The sequence below is a fragment of the Plenodomus lingam genome (assembly GCF_022343315.1).
Source record: "Plenodomus lingam strain CAN1 chromosome Unknown contig_26, whole genome shotgun sequence".
Lineage (NCBI taxonomy): Eukaryota > Fungi > Ascomycota > Dothideomycetes > Pleosporales > Leptosphaeriaceae > Plenodomus > Plenodomus lingam.
This window is the reverse complement of record NW_027093941.1, coordinates 296,049-319,460: the sequence shown is the minus strand read 5'-3', so window position 1 is coordinate 319,460 and position 23,412 is coordinate 296,049. Positions and strand designations below refer to the sequence as shown.

At 51.6% G+C, this 23,412-nt stretch overlaps 8 protein-coding genes across 8 annotated transcripts; 4 read left to right on the top strand and 4 right to left on the bottom strand.

Annotated features, from left to right (window-relative positions):
* Positions 1 to 651: 651 nt before the first annotated feature.
* IAQ61_006388 (uncharacterized protein) lies at positions 652 to 1,521 on the bottom strand (the record flags this gene model as incomplete). The annotated part of the gene is made up of 2 exons (XM_003837645.1): positions 652 to 1,092; positions 1,174 to 1,521. 2 exons carry the CDS (start codon positions 1,519 to 1,521, stop codon positions 652 to 654), a joined length of 789 nt encoding a protein of 262 aa, XP_003837693.1.
* A 168-nt stretch (positions 1,522 to 1,689) lies between these two features.
* IAQ61_006387 (uncharacterized protein) lies at positions 1,690 to 3,869 on the top strand (the record flags this gene model as incomplete). The annotated part of the gene is made up of 3 exons (XM_003837646.2): positions 1,690 to 2,076; positions 2,175 to 3,579; positions 3,727 to 3,869. Coding segments are annotated over 3 exons (1,935 nt in total), but the record flags the coding sequence as incomplete, so codon positions are not given.
* Positions 3,870 to 4,366: 497 nt separating this feature from the next.
* IAQ61_006386 (uncharacterized protein) lies at positions 4,367 to 6,268 on the bottom strand (the record flags this gene model as incomplete). The annotated part of the gene is made up of 3 exons (XM_066097163.1): positions 4,367 to 5,260; positions 5,326 to 5,897; positions 5,944 to 6,268. 3 exons carry the CDS (start codon positions 6,266 to 6,268, stop codon positions 4,367 to 4,369), a joined length of 1,791 nt encoding a protein of 596 aa, XP_065952640.1.
* A 721-nt stretch (positions 6,269 to 6,989) lies between these two features.
* On the bottom strand, positions 6,990 to 10,994 carry IAQ61_006385 (uncharacterized protein; the record flags this gene model as incomplete). Its single annotated transcript, XM_003837647.2, has 8 exons — positions 6,990 to 7,526; positions 7,578 to 10,303; positions 10,352 to 10,360; positions 10,408 to 10,437; positions 10,484 to 10,632; positions 10,683 to 10,814; positions 10,864 to 10,913; positions 10,965 to 10,994. The coding sequence occupies 8 exons, from the start codon at positions 10,992 to 10,994 to the stop codon at positions 6,990 to 6,992; spliced, it is 3,663 nt and encodes a 1,220-aa protein (XP_003837695.2).
* Positions 10,995 to 12,199: 1,205 nt separating this feature from the next.
* On the top strand, positions 12,200 to 13,108 carry IAQ61_006384 (uncharacterized protein; the record flags this gene model as incomplete). Its single annotated transcript, XM_003837648.2, has 1 exon — positions 12,200 to 13,108. The coding sequence occupies one exon, from the start codon at positions 12,200 to 12,202 to the stop codon at positions 13,106 to 13,108; it is 909 nt and encodes a 302-aa protein (XP_003837696.2).
* A 2,141-nt stretch (positions 13,109 to 15,249) lies between these two features.
* Positions 15,250 to 16,597, top strand: IAQ61_006383 (uncharacterized protein). Its single transcript, XM_066097162.1, has 2 exons — positions 15,250 to 16,011; positions 16,064 to 16,597. The coding sequence occupies exons 1-2, from the start codon at positions 15,727 to 15,729 to the stop codon at positions 16,544 to 16,546; spliced, it is 768 nt and encodes a 255-aa protein (XP_065952639.1). The 5' UTR covers positions 15,250 to 15,726; the 3' UTR covers positions 16,547 to 16,597.
* A 437-nt stretch (positions 16,598 to 17,034) lies between these two features.
* IAQ61_006382 (uncharacterized protein) lies at positions 17,035 to 18,944 on the top strand. Its single transcript, XM_003837650.2, has 2 exons — positions 17,035 to 17,481; positions 17,538 to 18,944. The coding sequence occupies exons 1-2, from the start codon at positions 17,197 to 17,199 to the stop codon at positions 18,603 to 18,605; spliced, it is 1,353 nt and encodes a 450-aa protein (XP_003837698.1). The 5' UTR covers positions 17,035 to 17,196; the 3' UTR covers positions 18,606 to 18,944.
* ACR2 (DNA-directed RNA polymerase I subunit RPA2) lies at positions 18,945 to 23,375 on the bottom strand. The gene is made up of 3 exons (XM_066097161.1): positions 22,303 to 23,375; positions 20,552 to 22,234; positions 18,945 to 20,484 (listed from the first exon to the last, which is right to left on the bottom strand). The coding sequence occupies exons 1-3, from the start codon at positions 22,786 to 22,788 to the stop codon at positions 19,009 to 19,011; spliced, it is 3,645 nt and encodes a 1,214-aa protein (XP_065952638.1). The 5' UTR covers positions 22,789 to 23,375; the 3' UTR covers positions 18,945 to 19,008.
* Between the last annotated feature and the right edge of the window lie 37 nt (positions 23,376 to 23,412).

The following is a 23,412-nucleotide window of genomic DNA, read 5'->3' as shown; positions in this document are numbered from 1 at the left end:
CCTGGGCGTGAACGTTTATGTTATCTGCCCATGTAGTGCGCGGGTATTATATGTGGGTGTGGTAGTAGGGTACAAGAGAGTTGACGTACATGATTCATATAGAAAAGGGTGTGTAGAGGGTGAGATGGGAGTGTGTTGTTTGAGTGTGAAATCGGCGGGAGATGATATAGTATAGTAAGTTGGCAGGGGGAGCTGCGAGAGAGGGCATAGGGATGGTGGTAGAGGCTGTAGAAGCTCAGTGTGTCAAGGACTAGTAGGGCGTCTTCATCGGCAAGAATAAAGTGCCGTGAAGACTAGAGAATTGCTCTCTTGATGTTTGAGTGGGGTGGTTGGGGGCTTCAAGTATTTTAATTGAATGGATGTTCTATCTGTCACTCTTCTTCGTCATGATCGCTATGGTCGTTATCTTGGGACTGGAAGCATACCATGTCCATCTATGTCGTGGGGACATGTACATGCAAATGCGTGTGTAGTGGAACATCTGTAAACCATTGCTTTTGGTCATCTGTCGCGTGCTGGTGTGAATATGGCACCGACGATATTCTTGCCCCTTGGAATGTTCACTGCATATGAATATGCACCTAAAGTGTCTCCCCATTTCGTAAGCCCACTGGATGCTTTGTATAACTCACCCACAGCCTATGACACCTTTCATCCATACAAGGCCTCGTCATACGCCCCTCTAATATCCTGTCCCATAACCCCTCCCACGCCTTGGCCCCCATCCCCCTCCCCACCCAGCGGCCTCTTCAACGCCGTCCCCTCCTTCAAGTAAAGAATCAACCTAAATGCCGCATTTCCATTTAAATAATACCGATGCAGTCTCTTACTCCTCAGAAAGCCCAGGCGCTCATACAGCTTCAAACTCGCCGTGTTGCTGACCTCTGTCTCGAGCACGATCTCGTCAGCATCGCGCGCGGCCATGGCGTCGATTGCGCGGCGCACGAGCGAGGTTGCGATTCCCCTATTGCGGTGGGCCGAGGCGACGGCCAGCATGGCAATGTAGCCGCGGAAGGTGCCTGAGCGGTGGGGTTCGAGTTTGCAGATTATGATCCCGATGAGGGAGGGGGAGGGGAAGGAGGGGTCAAGGGCCTGGGTGGGGTGGTGTCAGTGAAAGGAATTTTTGTTTGCGGTGGTATAGATGGAGGGGAAATATGCAGGGAGAAGACGGACCATGTAGCATAGATCCCCCCATTGATACAAAAAGTATCTGTATACATAAATGCTGTATGGCTCCGAAAGGTCTTTGGAGATGAGTTGGCGGATGGCGGGGAGATAGCGTTCCTCTTCTGCAGGGGAGTATTGGACATAGATCAGTTCCTTTGGGGATGATCTTGTGTCTTCCTTCTTCTGGAATGCATCTTCATCTTTCTCCTCTTCCATTATAGCGAGAGAGTGGGAAGGCTGAGAGGTTGACGGAGAGGTGGAATGCAGAGGGCCAAGTCTGTTCCGAGCGCCTTCGGAACGGGGCAGAGTGGCGGAGGTGGCTGCGGAGGAGCGGCCGGCCTGCCATGTGGGCATGTGGACCGTGCGCGGGAATCCCGGAGAGCGATCATGCCGTCACATGCCGGCTTTGGTCTGTTGGTGGGTCGAAGGGGGAAAGTAAGATATATTTTTATGCGGTACGGTGTGTATAGTTGAGTGAGTTTTATATCTCGTATCAAACTATCTACCCCTCCACCTGTCTAGGACACGCACGATCCTCAACCCCTCCCCCCACTCCAACAACGGCGGTCCATGTCTTTCCTCAGACGTCGCTTCGGTCGTGCAACAGGCGACGATTCTACGCCCGATATCTCGCGGGAGCCCTCGCCGGCGCCAGATGGCACGAAGCGACCTGGTAATCTGCGCGTGATCACGACGGAACAGTTGCATACCCTCAAGAATAGGGGAAAACATGGCAAAAGGAAGAATGCCTGGGTTTTTGGCGTGGGCATCCTGTTCGGCCTGATAGGAGCGGGCTTCTTTGCGAGCAACAATGATATAATCGACTTCAAGGCCATGCAGGATGTCAACCTGGAGAGCCTCATGGAAGCGCTGCCTGCGAGTTTTGTCAAGAGCGCACAGCAACTGCAGGTAGGAAGTCTGCTTGCTTCACTCGAGCAATCCTGAGCGGCCATGGCCTGGACTTTCTCCCATGGGACGACGAGTGCTGATTCCTCTCGACCCAGTAGAAACAAGAACGCGACACGGTCGACTACGACTCCTTCGCCGTCGGCCTGCATGCGCAAAAACAGGGCATCAAGGCCAAACACCCCGTCATCATGATCCCTGGCGTCATCTCCACCGGACTCGAGTCGTGGGGCACAGAAGAAGGATCGAGGCAATACTTCCGCAAGAGGCTGTGGGGGTCGTGGACAATGATGCGCGCCTTGGTCATGGACAAGGCCTCGTGGAAGCGGCATATCATGCTGGATAAAGATACAGGCATGGATCCGCCCGGAGTGAAGCTGAGGGCCGCCCAGGGTTTCGACGCAGCAGACTTCTTCATCACCGGCTACTGGATATGGAACAAGATTCTCGAGAACCTCGCAACCATCGGGTATGACCCAGGCAACGCCTTCACCGCATCTTATGACTGGCGCATGAGCTATATGAACTATGAGATCCGCGATCAGTACTTCACCCGCCTCAAGTCGCACATTGAAGTTGCCGTCAAGGTCGCGGACAAAAAGGTCGTCCTACTCTCCCACTCTATGGGCTCACAGGTCCTGTACTACTTTATGCACTGGGTCGAGGCCAAAGGCTACGGCGACGGCGGCCCAGACTGGGTAGACAAGCACATCGACTCTTGGATCAACATCTCAGGCTGCATGCTCGGCGCCCTGAAAGACATGCCCGCCGTGCTGTCCGGCGAAATGAAAGACACAGCTCAGCTCAACGCCTTTGCCGTCTACGGCCTCGACCGCTTCCTCTCCCGCTACGAGCGCGCCGAACTCTTCCGCGCCATGCCCGGCCTCTCCTCCATGCTCCCCCTCGGCGGCAACGCAGTCTGGGGCGACGAAACCGGCGCGCCCGACGACCTCCCCGGCCAAAACGTCACCTTTGGCCCCTTTATCCGCTTCCGCAACACAACCTCGCCGCTCACAAAAAAGAACCTCACCGTCGACGACAGCCTCCCCTTTCTCTTCCAAAATACCGAACCCTGGTTCAAGAAAATGATTACCTCGTCCTACTCCCACGGCGTAGCTCACACCACCGCAGACGTCGAGCGCAACCAACTCCTCCCCGCCAAATGGGTCAACCCGCTTGAGACACGCCTGCCGCGCGCCCCGAACCTGAAAATTTACTGCTTCTACGGCGTCGGCAAGGAGACTGAACGCGCGTATTATTACCGCAGCGATGACGATCCCTCGAGCGGGCTGAATGTCACGTTAGATACTGTGTACACGAGGGATAATGTCGACCATGGCGTTGTGCTGGGCGAGGGGGATGGCACGGTCAATCTACTGTCTAGCGGGTACATGTGTGCAAAGGGGTGGGGGATCAAACGCTATAATCCTGCGGGCGTCAAGGTTACAGTCTACGAGATGAAGCATGAACCTGATGCGTTGAGTCCTCGAGGGGGTCCTAATACCGGTATGTCTTTTTTTTTGTTTTTTCTTCCAGCTGCTCCTTCTCTTTCAATTGTGTCTTGTATACTCTGTGAATGTATGTTTCATGCGCGCAAGCCCTACAGAAAACAGCCATGTGCTTTGTATAATCCCTACTAATACCCCCGTCAAGCCGATCACGTCGACATCCTCGGCCGCTCCTCCCTCAACGATCTTATACTGCAAGTCGCAGGTGGACGCGGCGAACTCATCAACGAAACAATCCACTCAAACATCAGAGCGTATGCGGAGAAAGTCAAGATATATGAGGAGTAGAAAAAAGGGGGGAAGTATGAATTCACAGAGTAAAACTAGACCAAGGAGCGCTTGCTAGTGGATAATGCATAATTGCAATGCTGGCATCCTTAACGCGGCCCAAATTACACCATACCAGGCTATGATAATGTGTAATTATAGTGGCTATTCTACGCTATACTGTATATGCTGTATTTTGCTAACTATCAAGCAACTTCAAACTCTGATATGTCTCAGTAATGGATGAGTCCGGATAGGCGGGCGAGGAAGCAGGTTTTTTCCTTTACGATGATGAATCAAGAAGAATAGAAATTGGTCTGTGGCTCGAAATTAAATTAGGTAACTTCTCTACAGCTAACATGCCACCTACAAAGTATATATCTATACTATCTATTTGATCAAATGAAACCTTTCGAAAGACACATCTTCGGGGAGGAAATCATGCCATCAAAATATCAGCGAATAACCCCCACGAAACTCATCGCTCATTTTAGTGGCTCTGGCTGGACACTAGTGTCTCACAGGATGTAACTATCCTTATCTTTCCAGCTGACACCCCTTCGCAAACTCTCTTGGACTGGCAGGAAGACAATAGTCTTGGCTCTTGAGACCCATTGGAGCAAGGCGCAGGGCCGGCGATGCATCAAGCACTGCCTACATGCCATGCGCTCTCGTGGAGGACCTATGCGAGCCCTCTGACCTTCGACAAGATAGGAGAGAATGCAAGTATTAGCACTGACCTCCACAGACTTGAGGAGATGCATTCTTGACTCGCTAACGTGCTTTGCAAGTTCATCCATAAGAAAGAGTGCAAATTTAGGCGGAATCTGTGAAGCAGTTCTCAAATTCCCACACAAGGAGAGCTCACACGGATTTTCAGTCCCTACCCAGATGGCCAGATTGTAGTGCCGTAATGAAGGGACCATGTTCAAAGCCTTGACTTGATACCTTGGAATATCAGACGCTCGAGCTAAGGGCAGCTGGCCACTCACGCCAGAACGCTGGTTGTCATTTCGGCCTGGAAGGTCAGAAGGAGACATCGAAGTAGCGCTCATCCCAGGCCTCACAAACGAGGAACTGTCGGTCTCATACTTGACCCTAGGGCCTCCGTTGTTCAGGGTGGCACCCACAAGAGCGGTAGCTCGTCCAACATCAACCCGCGGACGCTTCGTGTGGAGGGGTAGCCCATGATCATGCTTTCGCTTGGATACCACCAGTCGAGTTGATTGATCATTGGGCTGCCCGTGGGCATCTGAATCTCCTAAGGGTATATCGTTCGAGCCCGTCTTCATCCACGGGACATTCATTAGTCTAGAGGATGGGCCTTCATATAAGTCGCGATCAGGGTCGTTATTTGGGGGCGCAACGCAGATGAGATTTGCACGCGCAGGATTAATGCCAACGAGTGGAACCTATGTAGGCGATCAGATCCAAAATTATATAGCTTCACGCTGTTCGCATGTCGCAGGGCACTTACCGTTGGGGACCCGCGACAAACATTGTCAGCATTTTTCGTCGCATTGATCTCAGCAAACGCCGTTGTCAATTTGTCGTACTTAGCAGCCTTAGATTTGAGCTGCTCGAGATCTCCCACAGCCTTTCGAAACTCTGCATGTGCTTGCTGTTCTGATCGCAATGTATCAACCTCTGAGATGAGGTTATGGAGGCCTTCAAGACCTCCAGCCTCATCTACACTGATCTGGAGCAACTGCGAATTCGAAACAAGTTCTCTGAGCTCTTGCAAGCCACCAGCCTGCTGTATAAGTGAATGCACTGAGTCTATCTTGGACACCAGGGCCTGCAGACCACCAGCTTCACGAATTATAGGCCTGAGAACATCAGCTTCTAGAGCTTTCGCCCGCAGGCCCTCAGTACCGGCTTCGATTCGAAGCTGATGGGTGCTGATATTAGGCTGCTTCCATGAAGAAGTTCCTCGGATGACTTCGCCGTAGGCAGAAGCCAATTCGAGGAGCTCACGATGCTGATTCTCCAGCTTGCCATTACGCTCAACAAGCATAACGTACTCGTATGTGGCAAGCATCAAGTCATCTATTTAGGTTAGCGAATGTGAGTATGAGTGATGAGTTGCACTTACCATGCAGCGTGGTCCGCTCGCTTCTCAAGTCTGGCTCGCTCCTTAGACCTGAGGGCCAGCAGTCACTGACAGAGCTGAAACCATCCTGAGCGAGTGGCAAAGATGAGGACGAGCGTTCTTTCAACGACGTCGATGTTGCGATCGTGGATTTCTCGACCTCACTTTTTCTCTGCTTGAAGCCCGGTGTAGAACTGTCAGCAGTCAATGAGAGTTCAGGTGCAGTCTCTGTCTTGGAGAGAGACGCGTCCACTGAGGTGTTCAAAGTGAGAGTCGGTTTTTCCTTCGGTGCACTTGCAGACCGAGACCTCGTAGGCGCCATTGCCATGTTGTATGTGTCTGTATCGAGAGTCGACAGGTCGAGCTGAGAGTGTATGAGGTGGGGTTGAGAGGGCATGAAGTACTTGAGGTGAGCTGAAGTGGTTGTTTACAGCGTCACTAAAATTTTGGTAGCGTGGTCGAGAAAGGCAGGCACGCTCATCCTCTTTGAGCGTGCTTTGCCAGTCTGGCAAGAGCGATCTAAAACGATCAATTGATTGCTGCAATACACAAGTCGCGAGATCTCCCGGGCGATACCTCCATGTATGGTATTAATGGTTGTACCGTCATTTCAGTCACTTGAACGATTCTCACAGAAAGACTGTTCCCACCTCACCTCGAAAAGCTGCAGGTTTAGGGAGGCAATGTGCCACGGAAAGCAGATAGACAATAGAGCTGTTTGTTAATTGAGATCGCTTAACGAGTTAGAAGACTGGGTCAGGCTGATGAAATCTATCCGAGTATTTGAAATCCGGGTTTTTTTGGCAGACCTTACTAGTTTTGAGCAGACTCATGTCCTTGAGAAGCCAATATAGTCTTTGGCATCAATCAAGTTACAGCCGCACGTCCTAGGCAATCAATAGAACATTATTTAGTTTCTGCATTTTTATTGAAGTATAGTATAGCGCTAAACAAACGTCCAAGCGAAGTCCACCGTTTTCCTTTCACTACTCACAATTCATAAGTGCTGAGCATTAGCCCTGTTCATCTAAACCATTCATGCACCGCAACTAACCAACCAACCTCAATCCGCTAGCAGGTGCCCCAATCTGGCAGACCTCGCAAATCTTGCATACGGTACCCTTGTACTTGCCATGGTACTTGGTCCCGTCATATGGACAGCTCACACTTGGTGATCCACCATAGATCGGTGTGTGGCTCGCTGCACAGACTTCAAAGTCTGCGAACTGATCGAAGTCAATCTCGATAACGTCTGAAGGGTTGCGCTCAGCCACGGTCTTGACGCGCTTGGCAGACTCCTTCATTTTTGCGTTACCAGTGCGATCAAGCAGGGCATTCGCAAAGTTGAGGGCTGTGTTGAGTTGGCGATTCTTGTGGGCAAAGTTCATGGCGGCGGAGAGGGGAATAGACTTGTGGGGCCCTTCAAGTTCAGGAATGGTGAAGTAGGCGGAGAGTTCAAGGGCACGCTTCTTGTTCTCGGGAGAGAGGGCTGAGACATCGGTCGCGCCTTGGAGCAGCGCGCGGCGTTCGAGCTCAATAGACATGGCAAGAGTATATTGCGCGGCAGTGTGGATAGCCTTCTTTGCCTGTTCATGTTTAGTATACATACTTGTACATGTGTTGATACAGCATCTTACCTCAGACAGCTCTGCCTGTGAAGCGACGACATTGCAGATCAGGAGATGTAACAGTTTCTTGAACGATGCCACACCATCCTCGAGCTTGTTCTTGACCAATGCTTGCTTACCGGCGGTCAAGTCGGTCGAGAGAATAGATTCCAAATCTCGTGGAATGATGGGGAGGATCTTGCGTGAGTCCGTCTCCTCGATAGTTCTCCGCACATAGTTGACCAAAGAAGGCATATTGGGTGTGGCAGGTAGGAATGTCCGGGTCGCCTGGTAGATCTCCTGGAACCGATCCTCAAGTGGAGCAAAGTTGACAGCACCGACTTGGCGATTCAGAAGCTGCATAGCGGTTTCGAATGATCCTGCAGCAACGTGATCGGCTGCCAGAGGGGAGTTACGTGCCCACAGATCAGCTTCGCTACTGCCAGCACCTGCTTCAGCACCCTCCACCTCGACAAAGTCATCATCAGCTTCGGCATCGCCGTCATCACCCATATCCCATCCGCCTACATCGTCTTCTTCATCACCTCCAAGATCAGCAGTAGCTCCTGTCGGTTCTGCGTCGCCAAGAAGATCTTCGTCTCCATAGCTATTAGCCGCTGGCTCGTCGGATGCTGTACCATCAACCTCTCCTTGGAGAGCCTTCTCAAAAATGGTTGACGATGCTGCTCGTGTTGGCCAATTTGCCTTGTAAGTGGGCACAATAGGCTTGGCCGGCGCAAGACTGTTCCCTATTGACGGCATTCTGATCTGATCTTCTGTTACGCCCGCTGCCTCGAGAATGGATTGTGCCTGCTCATCAAGTCCATGGCCTTTGGCGGTCGCATAGGCAAGCGGGTATAAATCAAGCTCCTGGAACATCTCTATCCGGTTCTGCACATCGCCCAGGTAAAGTGCGTTTTGGAAACGTGCGGTCATGTCGCCACGGTGCTCTGCAATCTTCGCCATACGCTTGAGCTTATCTTGATCACCTGTAGCAAGATACAAGAAAGAAAGCTTGTCGAAACTGCGTAGCTTTTGGTATGTCATTTCGACCGTCTGGTGGTTGCCATGCGCTAGGGCTTCGATGCTAAGCCGCTGCCATAGCTTTGGTCGATCGAGCTCCTTTGCCATCTCCACAGCTACCTCAAGGTTGCCGCACTCAATAGCAAGTTCGAAGCGAGTCTGCGGGTCTTGAACGAATTGAAGTGCAATCTCAGGGTAACCCTTCTTCTGCAGGTATGAGATGATGCTCTGTCCGACCAAACTGGAGTTCTTGATGATGTTCAGCATTTCATCGTAATTTCGCTTGATGAGTGCGAGTTTGAATCTGTATTCGGTGGGGTCAATCTGCAAAATCTTGGGCTTTGCAGCACGGTCCAGACAGTACACATTCCTACCCTTAACTCTAACAAGGTAGACGGTCTGCTCCAGAGTTCGCACGATGCCATTGTCCCCGTTCATCAAGCTGTATTTGATGTGATTGAGAGTGGAGTACAGCAGAACGCCAGTGTCATCCCAAGTCGCGCTCTTGATGCGAATAGTCTCGTGCAATGTGCTGACTTGCTCGAGGTTTTTAGTGGCGATAGTAACGTTGTGTTTGCTGAGAAGTGCTACGTGTAGACCATCAGTTGACCACACAACATATTTCACACCATTGACGGCAAGTTCGGCCAGATTCTTCTTCCCCTGTATATCGTACAAGACAACGTTAGTCGGGGTGATGAGGAGCAGGTTGCCAGTTCCGCCAAAGTAGATGTCAGTAGTTCCATGCGGTGGTTTGATTGTCTTCGTCGTGGAGTTGCTGAGGTCCTTGATGTCGATCTGTTGGTTTGCTACAGTGAAGACAGCAAATCGGTTCCTGGCAACAAAGACAGCAGAATTTCCAGAGCCGCGCTTGGTGTCTGTTGGTTCCACCGCTCCTGACGCATCGCGGGGTAGGCTGATGAGTTCGTATGTACCGCCATCCGCAGGCGATGTGACCAGGATTGAGCGCTCGGCGGGATTATAGGAGACAGTTCGTGGAGGCACCCAGGCGCTTCCCAGCTTCTTCAAAGAAAGCATAGAAGGCGACTCGATATTCTTCTGGAAGTCATAAGATCGCACGTGCTTATCCTTTGTGATATAAAACAGGTTGTTTTGGTATACGGCCGATGCGGGACGCTCACGCTCCAGCTTGAAGACCATGACTCCGTTATCATGGCCTGCGGCGAACAAGTTGATCTCTGGGTGCGCAGCAATCACCCAAAATCGATCGTTCTCCCGCTTGAAGGACTGTACAGATGTCCGCCTGTTGAGATCCCACACCCGAATAGTCTTGTCCTCACCGACGGAAAGTATGAGATCTTGATGAGGGTGGAACAAGCATGCGGATGCATTCTGGAAGTGTCCGCGGCAAGTATCCACTTCCCAAGCCTTTGTCTCTGACATTCTCCACAGCTTCACCAAGCGATCATCACCTGCGGAAACAATCAAGGGAAGTGTAGGGTGGAATGCGACCCAGTTCACACCTCGGTCGTGTCCCTCGAGGACGAATTTGACAACAGCATCGGTGTTGCCAAACATGTCTGCCTGATTCTGGTTCGCGCGCGCCATCTGATCCTCAAAAGACATTGCTTGTGGGGCCGAGTGTTTCTTCCTTAGCCCAGAGATATCCCAGACGCGGACCGATTGATCGAGGGAGGCGGAAACGATGAGGTCCTCTTTGGGATGGAATTGTGCGCACATCGTGTAGTGGTTGTGACCAGTCATGGTGCATACTTCGCGGCGTTAGGCGGTGGGATGTTAATGTAGTGGTTTGCACTTACTTAGAGAGCCTGTATACGTTAGCCATGTTCTGTGCAGTTGCTCAAATAGCACTTACGGTTTTGCCAGTTCCAGATACGGATAGTCTCTGATACAAGTTAGCCAGTTCCCAGCCACTTGCGGTATGCGCTTACGATCGTCAGAACTGCTCACGATCCATGGCAGCTCGTGGTGGAAAAAGACAGTCCGCACATAGTCCAAGTGGCCGTTCAAGGTGAATAAACACCTTCGGGTCTGATAAGACCAGACCTTGATTTTGTAGTCATCACCGCCAGACACGAACCTGCCGAATGTCAGTATACCCAGCCCGGATCTCTCTTAACACATGCTCACAATGGCTGTGTTTTATGGAAGTCCACGCCGCGGACCGGCCCGTCGTGTTCTTCGAAGCGGTCTATCAGAGTGCCCATTCGGTAGTCCCATAATTGAATTGTGGAAGAATGTAGCGACACGAGGATCCATGGCCTGAAGGCGGTCAGCGGAGCAAGGGCATAGGTGAACGAAGCTGAGACACCTTTTGGGGTGGAAGGCGATTCCCTTGGCCCTGGAAGACTTGGACTCGAACTGGCTATCCATTAGCTATTTGTGGAGGCGCATTGGCGGAGCGTTGCCTGCCTTGGTCAACATGGAAGGAGAGGAAGCCATGGTGGAATTGGGATTGAAGCCGCAGCTTCAGGGGGTCCTTATGCAGCCTCAATGCCAGAGAGATCAAGCTTCAGGGCGGATAGGTGTGAATGGAAGAGAAAGAAACACAGTGCTGGCTGTCAGGCTGGTATGGCGACCTCCGCTTCAGCTGGCTCTGGCCAAAGTTCGACATGCCACGCAACGGATTAACCTGAAGGGAGCGCTTGTCCGGATTGGTCACTAGCGCCAATCTCCCCACCACACTCGGCACGTGACCAGCGACCTCACACCAGACATCCATCAATCCCTCCAGGGCTCGCCTCAGCTGCGAACACCAAGGCCGCATGTTTCAACTTGGAAACCTCCAGTTTTAGAGTCAAAAGCGCCAGCAGAGCCTCATCTTCCAGGGCTACCTATGCCAGTACCAGTTCCGCTTCTTGCTGCGTGGCTCGTATGCCCTGGTCTGGCGTGCTGCATCGATGCCCCGCAGACGCTCACCCAGTGCCCTCTTTGCCAGCTGTCCATCGTAGTGCCAGCACTATCCTACCCGCCCTGCGCGCTGCAATCTTGGACACTGACCTCATTGGGCGCCTTTGCAGCCTGATGCAAGGTAGAGTGCCCAAGTCTTTGTTGCGACTAATCGTTCGCGACCACATATCGTGGCCAGCATCGGAGTCATGAAACGAGGACGCTGCTGCAGATTGAGCCGTTCCGTGGCCGCCAGCTCACTGACACGCTGCTCAATAATTGGCGACAGGCCCGCACACTTTTCTCACTCGGCAGGGAACTGTTCTTCCTCCAGTACTCTTTTTTCTTCTCCTACATCACCATTCGACCAGCACACCTGCATCGTTCCCGAGCTGACCTGCACTCTGTGGCTTTTTCTTGATCAGCGAGCTACTTTTCCTGCATTGCTGCCTATAGCACCCTCAGTTTGTCCTGCAAGATAAGCCAAGGCGTTGCAGGGTTCAACTTGTAAACCTCTCCGCCTCTCCGCTCGAGTTCGCCGCTCGGATAGCCCAGTCAAACACTTTCCACCATCTCCAGAATGATACTGTCGACGAAACTTCTTCTTCACCTTGCAAAATCTAGACACGTCCATCGGACTCTGAATCCTTGAAATCAGTAAAGAAAAGTGCAAACGCAGATCGCCGATACCTACGCTCTCGCAATCGCAAGCGAGGCCATCTGACGCCACCCAACTCCCAACACCACCCAATTCCCCTATGATGGCAACAATGCAACAGCCATCAGCCGCCGTTTTGAACGGCCATCCAGAATCACCACCTATGACGCCGAGCTGTCGCACTCAGGTTCGCTATCCACCACAAACCCACCAAACCTCATCCCTCTACAAGCGTATGGGCAACTCCAAGCACATTCATACGCCGCCACTAGAGTCAATCACCCCTACCGGACAGGACTATCACTTCAATTACACGCGCTCGCAATCACATGATCTATCATCCCCGTCTACCTTGTCCGGGCAGGCCTGCGCAACAACCTCTCATGATTCTGAAGATGACTATGATTACGACTCTGACGAAGAGAGTGACGAGGAAGACGAAAGGCCAATACGCATCGCAGAAACAGCCAACTTCGTGATTGAGGAGCTCGACAGTGACCCAGGCTACGATTGTGACATTGAAGTTATACAAGGCCATTGCGAAGACGCCAGGAGTGAGAAGAGCGGCACAAAGTCAGAAGTGCTCGCCAGAATGAAAGGATTATACATTGATGATAGTTCAGATGAAGAGGAAAGAGAATTGCAAGAACGAAGATACCGTCAAAAAAAGAAGAGATGGAGTGCAGGCAACTTCAAGCGCAGCCACAGCCAGAGTGTCGAAGGCGACAGTAGCTTTTCCGACAACGATCCCCTAGACGATATAGATCCAAGCGCCCGCCGACTTCGTCGTCGCGTGAGAGGTCCAATCGATCGGCGAGGCTCACTCATCTTCGAAGACAGAGGCTTCTCAAACACCAACAATATCGCGGAAGTGGAGGAGCCGGAGGAAGGATATGTGAAGCACACGCAAGGACCGCCATCTATTCCTAGTGATGACGCCTTCACGCTGGACGAGCTTCCCTTCTGGAGGGGTACAGAGTCGATGGATCTGGAGATTGAATCGGAGTAATTACCCACTGGGCTTGGGTCTAAAAAATGAGTTTCTGTTTTTGTTGTACTTTCAGCGTCTCATTTCAGCAAAAATTATCCCGTTTAGCCGTTGTTTGCGTAGCCAATATACCACTAGTCAAATATGTGTTTAGACAACATTAGCGATCTTACGAATATGCTCAATATTTGCAGAATTTAGTATGATATACAATGTCGAAGTTGGTTCAGGGGCCGTCGGCATGTATTGTCAAGAGAAAATTTTGCACTTCGATCTTCCTGCTCTATTGGTATTTAAGGTAGTGTTGAGAACCAACTTCCCAGGCTAAAGCCCAGCATCTGCCGCAACATTCAGCAGTATTCCCATCCCATTCATCAGAAGTCTTGTAATACTCAGATTCTATTCTACTCTGTTATCAGGAGCTTGATAAGAAGAACGTGGGCAGTCCGAGACGAAGCATCACCTGACAACATATCTGCACGCTGAATCACCCTTATTGAGACTGTCCAGAGGGCTGTAGGAGAGAAATGCCATCTTTTTCCTCTTGACGGTTTGTGCGTGTAACGTGAACAGTTGTGCTTGTCGCGTTCACAAAGGTGTACCGGACAGGCATGTACTTTTCGCACTTGACAATGTCGTGGCTAGGTACCGGTACCTAAACGGCGTATATCGTTCAGCAGTGATGTCGGACTTCCTCCGGGCAAGAAAGATTTTATCAGATGCAGAAGTGATTACAATATCAAATTATGATAATTTCATTGCATGCTTTTAGCCTAGTATGCGGCACGGTAGTGCTGATTCCTAGGTATTGGCAGAGAGTAATTCTAGAGCTGCTGAAAATTGTGTCCGTTGTCCCCTGTGATGTTCTACAAGTATTCTACAGTTTTCAGGCTAATTGGCCCGCTTAGTGGCCTTGTACACTCGTTACAGCTACCTACACAGCAGGGTAGTCAACGCAGCATCTGGAAGTGAGATACAGCTGACGTTGATTTGGACTAAATCAGCTGAACATTATGGAATATGTCAGAGAACGCAAATGATCTTCATGGGCATTCGGGCCATCTGATAAGCTTGTCTCTCTCCGAACACTGCCTGCGTTGGAAATTGGGGTGGCTTCTCGTTCATCCCGAACGCTATTCGTACTATCACGAAACCGTTCACAGTAGAGGCCCGACCTATTGATGCGATTTCGCAACGGACCTTTGAATCTAAGACGAAAGAACTGTACTTGAAACGCATCTAGATTTGATTTCTTTTGCACCATTCAGAAGGTCCACTTGGATGACGTTGGCTTAAATCCGTTGCTAATATCGGGCAATCCCATGCCCACGGATCAGCGAGCTTAGCCATAGGTAAGGCTGGTGTTGAGGAAACTTGGCTTCCAACAACGCAGTACGAACCAGTCCCACTGTGGTTAACAGCAAAGGATGTACGTTATTGTGGGGCGCTTAGGGAAACGTTATTCGTCCGGGTCGCAATAAGAAAAGTGTCCTGGTCATAAGCCTTACCTTACCCGAATTGGTTAACATCCTGCAGCTAGTAAATTAGTACTGCAGGGGATGCCGCTAGATAGCCCGCGACTAGTATTAATAGTATTAGTGTATAGTATTAGTAGATATTAGGTTATCTATACCTAGTTACGTGTTATTATAGAGTTTTTACCTATAGTAACTAGGTAATAGCTATAACCTAATATCCTATATTAACTAAAATCTATTAAAATACACCTAATTATTATACTTTTTATCTTATAGAAATATTACTTACTTAATCTATATTACTAACTAACTTAGATAACTCTTAGGTGTCTTCTAAGGCTTTATAGAGTATAAGGTTATTATAAAGCCCTATACTAGTAGTATTATAAATATACTAAGTTATAGTAAGTTAATCCTTTTCCTTTACTATAGTAATACTACTAATACTATATATTAATACTATAAATACTAGTTACAGGCTATCTAGCGGTATCCCCTGCAGTACTAATTTACTAGCTGTAGGATGTTAACTAATTCGGGTAAGGTAAGGCTTATAACCAGGACACTTTTCTTATTGCGACCCGGACGAATAACACTTGCCGGGCGCTTAGCGCTACCCCTGAGTCGGATTGCATTCCAACACCATCGGTCCTGGAGAGATTGGATGATCATGTCTGCTTTAGCTTTGTATTAGAAATTGCCTACTGTCTGCTATGGGAAAAAATGATATGCATATCATAGCCATTATGGACGTCGAGAGTTTGCCTGCATTCGCTAATCCAACCACTCTGTCTACAGACTTACAATGGAGTAGGTACGTACGTTTCTTGAAGACTATAGTAAGTTCAAGCGTATGATCAACCTCGGTTGCCGCCGAAATGAGCCCAACCCTGGTCACGGAGGTGAGCAGCTTGCGTGCAGCCTTCTCAATATAACAGCACCGCCGAGGGACCGGACGAGAGTTGGGCTTGTGCTAGCACGATGAGATTTTAGTATGTCGATATATATATAATGTTTGTATAGATAGGAGAGGATGACTGGACAACCCAGCTCATCATCACAGCCAAGAAGCTCACACTCCAACCCTTCTTCTTCACCTTTAGTCATTCGTTTTTACTGTTTCCTTGCAGGTTAAGGTGTCGATTCGAACATTCAACAATCATGCTTACCTTCACAAAAGCCGTTGTCGCCGCCCTGGCGACTCTCAGTGCTGTCCATGGTCTTCCCCAAGCCGCAACACCACCTTCTTCATCATCCCCTCCAGAGGACGTGGCTCTCCTCGCCCGCGATTTGCGCGCGGCACCAACAGTCGTCAAGCGCTTCCAGAGACTTCTCACTCAGGGTGGAGCTCTCATCACTGGCGAAGCTCTCAAAAAAGCCACGACCTTCGTCTTCCATGATGCAACACCTAGCCCAAAGGCAAAGGGTGGAGCAACAAAGTCTGCTGTTAGTCACACTCGGATTATACAGGCTATTGTTTTGACTGACATGCCTTTAGAACGTCGATACATTTCCCATCCTGACCGGTCTTGGACTTACAACTACAATGGCATTCATTGAGCCCTGTGGGATCAACGCTCCTCACGTTCACCCCCGTGCCGATGAGTGGGTGACTCTCGTCGAGGGCAGCAACCTCCATTTCGGCTATGTACTTGAGAACGGCCTTGTGGCAGCCGGTCAGAAGTCCGAAATCGCCGGGAAGCTGAACAAGTACGAGGGCACCATCTTCCCCATGGGTTCCATCCACTACCAGTTCAACAACAACTGCAAAAAGGCAGTCACTGTCTCGTCTCTGAACTCGGAGGACCCGGGCACTAGCCTGGTTGCGCAGGGTTTCTTTGCACTGAACGCTGGTGTTGTAAACGCTACGCTTGGATTTCCAAAGAGCATCGATGGCAGCAATATTGAGCAGTTCCGTAGCATGATTCCTGCCAATCTGGTGCAGGATGTGGATAACTGCTTGGCAAAGTGCCATAACTAAGATGTTTCTTGGCTTTGCTGTTGCGGTCGCTGCACAATGATTATGTTTTTTCTTGCGTTTCTCTTCTTGGCCCATGGACTGGGCTTGCATCGTGCACTGAGAGTTGTTTAAACAGACTTTTGTATGCCCTATGTAAGTAGTAAAATACAAACCTTTCATGGTGTCCGCATTTTCCTATCCTATTGCACTGCACTCTTTCAGACAGGCTGCTCTGGTAACCTGATCCCTGCCTAGAAGTTAGGGCGGAACTAATTCGATTGTTGTCTAAGCTATAGTCATCCGATCTTATGTCATGTCTTTTTACATCATATGGGAGATAAGCCTCTTGAGAAAGAAGTTAGTTGGAATGATCATCATGCAAGTGTCGTGCATTGTAGTTGTGGTTTGAGTGACTAGGAACATGGCCAATGAAGCTGACTGCTGGCTGGACCCTTGGACCCACTATTTTGTCTAGCGGGCATATTGCTCATCGAGCCCATGAAGAGTCACTAACTTTCACAGTGAGATGATCCAACACCCAAACCACTTGGGCTAAGCTTTAGCTTGCTACTGAAATTATCTAACTTTGTGTGTTCTATCCCTCCTTTCGTCCATCCAGAATCCCCACAACCCTCGCAATTGGCACGGCAATTACCCCTCCATACCCCACCATGGCGGACCCAGTTGCGATCCAAGAGGAGATCGCAGCCATTGAAAAGCGCATTGAGGAGGCGCAGGCACAGCTCAAGGATGCGAAACTGAGGCTAAAACAAGCGCAAGATGCGGCGTTTGTTGATCCCAGCGCCAACATGTCGGAGGAGGAGAAGATGGCGCTCATCAAGGTCAATCTGGCCGAGGTGTTGAACCCAGAGATTATGGACGAGGCGTTGAAAAAGCAGGGTCATTTGAAGGTCTACTGGGGCACTGCGACCACTGGAAGGCCACATTGTGGATACGTACGTATAGCGGTCTCTTCATTCAGCCGGCAGTGTCGCTTACTGATTGAGAACAGTTTGTGCCCATCCTCAAGATTGCCCAGTTCCTCGCAGCTGGCTGTCATGTCAAGATCCTCCTGGCTGACATACACGGCTTCCTCGACAACCTAAAGGCGCCCATTGAGCTCGTCAAGTTCCGCGCAGAATACTACCGCTACACGATCAGAGCCCTTCTCAAAGCGGTCAAGGTCCCCATTGACAAACTCGAATTCGTCCTCGGGTCAAGCTACGAACTAAACGCAGACTACACAATGGACCTGCTCCGTCTCGCCTCGATAACCAGCGAAAGCGCGGCGAAAAAAGCAGGCGCCGAAGTGGTCAAGCAGACGGAAAACGCACCCCTAAGTGGGCTCATCTACCCCCTTATGCAAGCACTGGACGAGCAATACCTCGACGTCGACGTCCAATTTGGCGGTGTCGACCAACGCAAAATCTTCGCCCTCGCCAAAGACGTGCTCCCCAAAATCGGCTACAAAGAGCGCGCCCACCTAATGAACCCCATGGTCCCCGGCCTCCAGGGCGGCAAAATGAGCGCCTCGGACCCAGACTCGAAAATCGACGTGCTGGACAACGCCGACATTGTCAAGCGCAAACTGAAAAAGGCATTCGCGCCGCCCAAGATTGTCGACGACAACGGCGTCCTCAGCTTCGTCGAATACGTCCTCCTCCCCGCCGGCCACCTCATCCACGGCGAACAGAAATTCATCGTTCCCCGTCGCGACGCCGAACCCCTCGTCTACACAAACATTGCAGACATGCAGTCAGACTACGCAAACGACATTCTCATCCCCCAGGACCTCAAGCCCGCCGTCACCGACGCCCTTAATAAGCTGCTCGAGCCCGTTCAGGCAGAGTTCCAGGCTACGCCTGCTTGGCAGCATATCGAGCAACAGGCGTATCCGCCGCCGCCGGTGGAGAAGAAGAAGGAGAAGAAGAAGAAGGATAAGGGGTCGTTTCATCCCAAGAAGGTCGAGGCGAAGCCGGATGGGCATGTCGAGGGTGCGGATAAGGCAAAGGTTGATGTTGGGGAGCAGGTTGGGGAGCAGGCGGTGCGGGGGCTGACGTTGGGAGAGAAGGAGGCGTAATAGGTTGGTGCGGAAGAAGTGTACACGGGTAGATGCAGTTTGATGTCTGGCATGGATATGAATGATGATGCCTTTTTAAACGCAACGATGGTCATACCAACATTTGCGTTCTAGACGAAATACTCCATCTAACCATCGAAGAGAGATCTCCTTGACACGTCCCACCTTAGCATACACCAAGCACTCCATCACAGCAGTGAACTGAAAAAAACAATCCTCCTAGCATCCTTTCTCTTGCTACACACTACCTAACCCCATTCTTCCCACAGAAAAAAGAAGACCAAGTTTTTAAAAAATCCCCAGCTCAAACTTTTCCCCTCCTACAAGTCCTTCCCACCCCCTCCCCAAAAAAAACGCCCTAAACCATGCTTAATTTTATATACACACCTGCCCACACCCAAACCTACGGCTGAACCTCAAACTTCAACCTAACCCCCATACTCGCCAGCTCAACATCCAAATACTTGAGCACGCCCGGCACCGCCACAACCCCGACATCATCGCCACCTACAAAGCGCATACCCTGACCATCCATCCACACATCCGCCTTGCTCTGCACGCCATCCGCCGGCCTCGCACAGCGCCGACAGCGAACAACCACGTCCCTGCCGCCCCTCTCCTTCTTGCGCGAAAACTCGGCGACCGTGGGCGCGGTGCTGAGGAAGCTGCCGCACTGTCGGCAGAGGGTGGCGCGTGTGTAGTCTGAGCAATTCATTAGACGGTCCTGGAGTAAGAAGGCGGTGCCGTGGGCGATGAGGGCGTCGCGTTCCATTTCGCCGACGCGGATGCCGCCGCCCTTTTTGCGGCCCTTGATGGGTTGGCCGGTGGTTGAGTTGACGGGGCCCGTGGTGCGGACTTGGAATTTATCATTGACCATGTGGCGCAGGCGCTGGTAGTAGACTACGCCAATGTATATGTCGGCTGCGAGTTCCTGGCCCGTGATGCCGCTGTACATGGGCTCGTTTCCGTAGTAGTTGTAGCCGGCCTTCATAAGCTGGTGGCCGAAAAAGTCGACGGCTGTGTTTTGCTCATCAAAGCGAAAGGGGGTCGAGTCTTGGGCAATGCCATGGAGGGCGCCTGCTTTGCCCGCAAGTGACTCGACAAACATGCCGATTGTCATGCGGGACGGGAAGGCGTGAGGGTTGATGATGACGTCGGGTTGGATGCCGGATTCGCTAAAGGGCATGTCGATAGCCGGCCATTTCTGCGAAGCCACGCCCTTTTGGCCGTGGCGGGAGGAGAATTTATCGCCAATGACAGGGAGACGGGGTACGCGGAGTTTGATGCTGATTTTTTGGCATGGCTGCGTACCGTCTTCGGAGCCAATGATGCGGACTTCTTCGACAAACGCAAGTTCGTCTTCTTTGTACTTGAAGAAGCTTGTCTGGCCGTCCCGATTGATGTAGTCGTCGGCGGCGGGATCATAGGAAACGGTGTGCCATGCGGCGATGACGTCGCCAGAACGCAGCATGGTGCCAATACGAGGGAAGCCATCTTCATCGAGCGTCTCCTTGCTCTCAGCTTTGACGAAGCCTTCTGGGGCGAAGCCAAACATCTTCGTGATGGTCCTTCCGGACCGGTTCTTCCGGCTGCCCTCTTCGAGATCGCAGATCTTGGTCTTGTAGATGGTACCGTAACCGAAGCCACGCTCATGTGCAGATTTGTTCAAAATCATGGCGTCGTCCATGTCGTACCCCGTATACGAAATGACAGCCACAACGGCATTCATCCCGTTGGGGAAGTTGTCCAAACCGTATTCGTTGTGGAGGGGTGGTCGTACAATAGGCGTTTGGCCGGTCTGCAAGCGATAGGTCTTGTTGTCAGTTCTGTATCGCAGCGCCGTTCCAGGTGTTCCCATGGACTGCTTGCCCATTTGACACTGGTTCCAAAAGTTAGATATTTCATGTTATTGATGTGAGTAAAGACGACGGCTGGAAAAAACTAACCTGGTACATATTCCGCGGCGATTGGTTGAAGTCTGAGAAAGGCGTCATATTGGCAAGAATGGAGAAGATGTTCGTAGGGTCGAACTCGACATGGGTTGAGTCACCCGACACAATCTCTGCGTCCGTACACGATATCGACATGTATGGTTGCTCAAACGGACCGACATAGTCGAGTTTTCCAAGCGGTAGGTACTTGACAGGTCGGTACATGCGCGACTTTTGCGAGAACATGTAAACACCGGGATACTGGCCGCCGTTGGAGTTGGGAACATGGCCGATTTCCAATTCGAGCGGAACGTTGTGCGAACCTTGGACCTTCCAGTATCGGAGCGTATCCGCAATGACTTTGGCTTGCTTAGGCGAGCAAAAGCCCAAGACGCGACCGTCTAGTTGCACCACCACACTTGCGTCAAGGGAGGCGGATGACTTGCTTGATACGCCAAGCTGCGCAACAAGGCCGGGGACAGCTGAGACGTCCACATTCTCCGTTGCGAGCTTGCACTTGTGTGCAAAATGATTGAGTAACCCACATGGGGCTCCATCAGGGGTGTGGACGGGGCACATGAAGCCCCAACTCTCCGGTAACAACTTTCGGACTGTGGTGGTTTTGAGTTGGGCAAAGAAAGCACCTCTGTGCACCATGCGGAAATGACTGATGAAGCGATAAAAGTTGATCTTCTCCGCTACCACGACAAAACCTGCCGTTTGTTGGAGGTCAAGGCCCGTCGGACTAATCAGGTTACCGGTGGACAGGAAATATTCCATGGCGGCTCCAATGTTGATTTGCGACCGCCTGACAATCTTTTGCATAAAGTCTTTCCTAAACTCTTGCGCGGTAAAAGGTCTCCAGTCTGTCCTTCGCGTGTACTCGAGCAGCGGGAGTCTAAACGAGTGTAGCCAGTCTTCGAGGCGCTCTTTGAGAATCATGCCATAGAGCTGGCCGCCTAGCAGGATTTCCTGGTTTTGGACAGCGTCTGGGTTGTCGACGGCGCACTCACCCTCCACAAGCGCGTATAGCTTGCGAATCATGAAGAGCAGCATGCGGAACTTGTCGGCGTCCTGTGACGGCTTGACCTGGTAGGCTCCGAGATGGGGTAGGACGACTTTGCGCAAAAACTCCGTACCCGCTTCCTCATCGTCTGTGTCGTCGGGAATCTGCAGTACGACCTTGAACTTTTGTCCGAGATAGGCGCGTGTCTTGGCCTTGGAGTGCAGACCATAGACCTTGTAGGTGCGCAGCAGCAATTCCACTCTATCGGTGACGAATTGCTTCTCCTCGAGGCCCGGCGAGCCAGCAGCGCCAACCAGACCCTCAAAGATCTCGCGGTCGTTTGTTTCGACGAGGGCCTTGAGCACCATCATGACGGGCACAAGATACTCTGCTTTCCTCCAGGAGAAGCGCAGGTTGACGTTGCCATCGCTGAGGTAGTGCAGACCGTTGGTCTGTGACGTCTGATCGGGGCGCATGGAGCGGATGAGGATGCCGTAGGGAGTGTATCCGGGCCCGCGGTTGGTGAAGGCGCCACGCTTGATGGCCATGGGGTAGTTGCGGCGGTTGACCTGCAGCATGCGGATGATCTTCTCGATGCCGTTGACGATGAAGTAGCCGCCAAGCTCCTCGCTCTCCTCCTTGGCCTTGACGAGCTGGTCGGGACTCATGCCCTCGAGGTGGCACCGATTGGACTAGGAGATGGAGTGTTAGCTGCTTGCCCCGCTGCTGTGCGCGCGCCGGCAGAATGGGACGATCTCACCCTCAACATGATGGGGACGGTGCCCAGGTCGCACACCTCCTCCTGCCAATCGCCATTGTTGATCTTGTACTCTAGTCGTGCGCGCAGCTTGCCGCGGTAGGTGGCGTGTCGCTCTCTGCACTCGGCGGGCAGGATGTTGCGGTTCTTGAGGGCGACCTTGTTGGACGGGGGCAGGACGGCGCGGTCGAGGAAGACGTCCTGTATGCGCACCGAGAGCCTGTTGCGCTGGCCGACATGTTCAAGCTGGGGATATGGATTGCCGTCGAGGAAGACCTTTGTGCCAATTTCCTTGAGGCCTTCTTCCAGCTGGCCGCCGGGCGCGAAGATGGCATTGAAGGATTGGAGGTGAGGCTCGACAGCTTCGGCCAGGATCGGATAGGCCGTCTTGTCCTTGGGTGGGTTCTGGAACAGGTGCTGCCGGCGCTGGGTGTTGAAGTCGGTCGTCCAGGGCTGCTGCGGTGGCTGCGTTGTTGCGGCAGGCGCCATGGCGGTGGCTTGCAGCCGCAATTGAGGGAAGAAGGCAGGCGAGGGTGGAGAGAAAGTGAGAACCTAGCGTAGTAGTAGTAGTAGTAGTGGTGGTGGTGGTGGTGGGTAGTAACTTGTGTCCAGTGTGTTGAGTAGGATGTGCAGGAGCATGCCGGTGCAGATGAGCAGGTGTAGCCGCGACGGTGGTGGTGGTGGTGGTGGCAGAAGTAGTAGTAGTTGTTGTAATAATAGTAGTAGTGGTAATAGTAGTACTGCTAGTACTGGTAGTCGTGGTCGTGGCTGCTTCACTGTTCTCTCTTGTCTTCCTCCCTCAAGTTCTCACACGATTTATTTTTTTCTTTGCCCAAAGGTTGTGCATGGATGGCAGGATGGGCGGATGGATGGATGGGGCGGGCCCGGGATAGCGTGGTAGCGCGAGGCGAGCTGCAAAAAAAGGTGGGCCCGTGCGGGCAATCAGTCATGTGCAGGCGGCTCCATCTGTCTGGTGCCTGTGTGTATGTGTGTGTGTCTGTCTGTGTGTGGTGTGTCTGTGTCTGTGTGTGTGTGTGTGTGTGCATGTGTGGTTGTGTGTGTGTGTGTGTGTGTGTGTGTGTGTGTGTGTGCGTGTGTGCTTGTGTGTGCCCA

What these genes read in the sequence shown, in the direction of transcription:
- ACR2 (XM_066097161.1), bottom strand. Translation starts at nt 22,788, where the DNA reads ATGGCGCCTGCCGCAACAACGCAGCCACCGCAGCAGCCCTGGACGACC. An exon ending in CCGTCCCCATCATGTTGAGG is followed by an intron (nt 22,235 to 22,302) that starts GTGAGATCGTCC and finishes TCCATCTCCTAG; the next exon opens with TCCAATCGGTGCCACCTCGA. An exon ending in CGCCGCGGAATATGTACCAG is followed by an intron (nt 20,485 to 20,551) that starts GTTAGTTTTTTC and finishes TTTTGGAACCAG; the next exon opens with TGTCAAATGGGCAAGCAGTC.
- IAQ61_006383 (XM_066097162.1), top strand. Translation starts at nt 15,727, where the DNA reads ATGCTTACCTTCACAAAAGCCGTTGTCGCCGCCCTGGCGACTCTCAGT. An exon ending in GTGGAGCAACAAAGTCTGCT is followed by an intron (nt 16,012 to 16,063) that starts GTTAGTCACACT and finishes ACATGCCTTTAG; the next exon opens with AACGTCGATACATTTCCCAT.
- IAQ61_006382 (XM_003837650.2), top strand. Translation starts at nt 17,197, where the DNA reads ATGGCGGACCCAGTTGCGATCCAAGAGGAGATCGCAGCCATTGAAAAG. An exon ending in GAAGGCCACATTGTGGATAC is followed by an intron (nt 17,482 to 17,537) that starts GTACGTATAGCG and finishes GATTGAGAACAG; the next exon opens with TTTGTGCCCATCCTCAAGAT.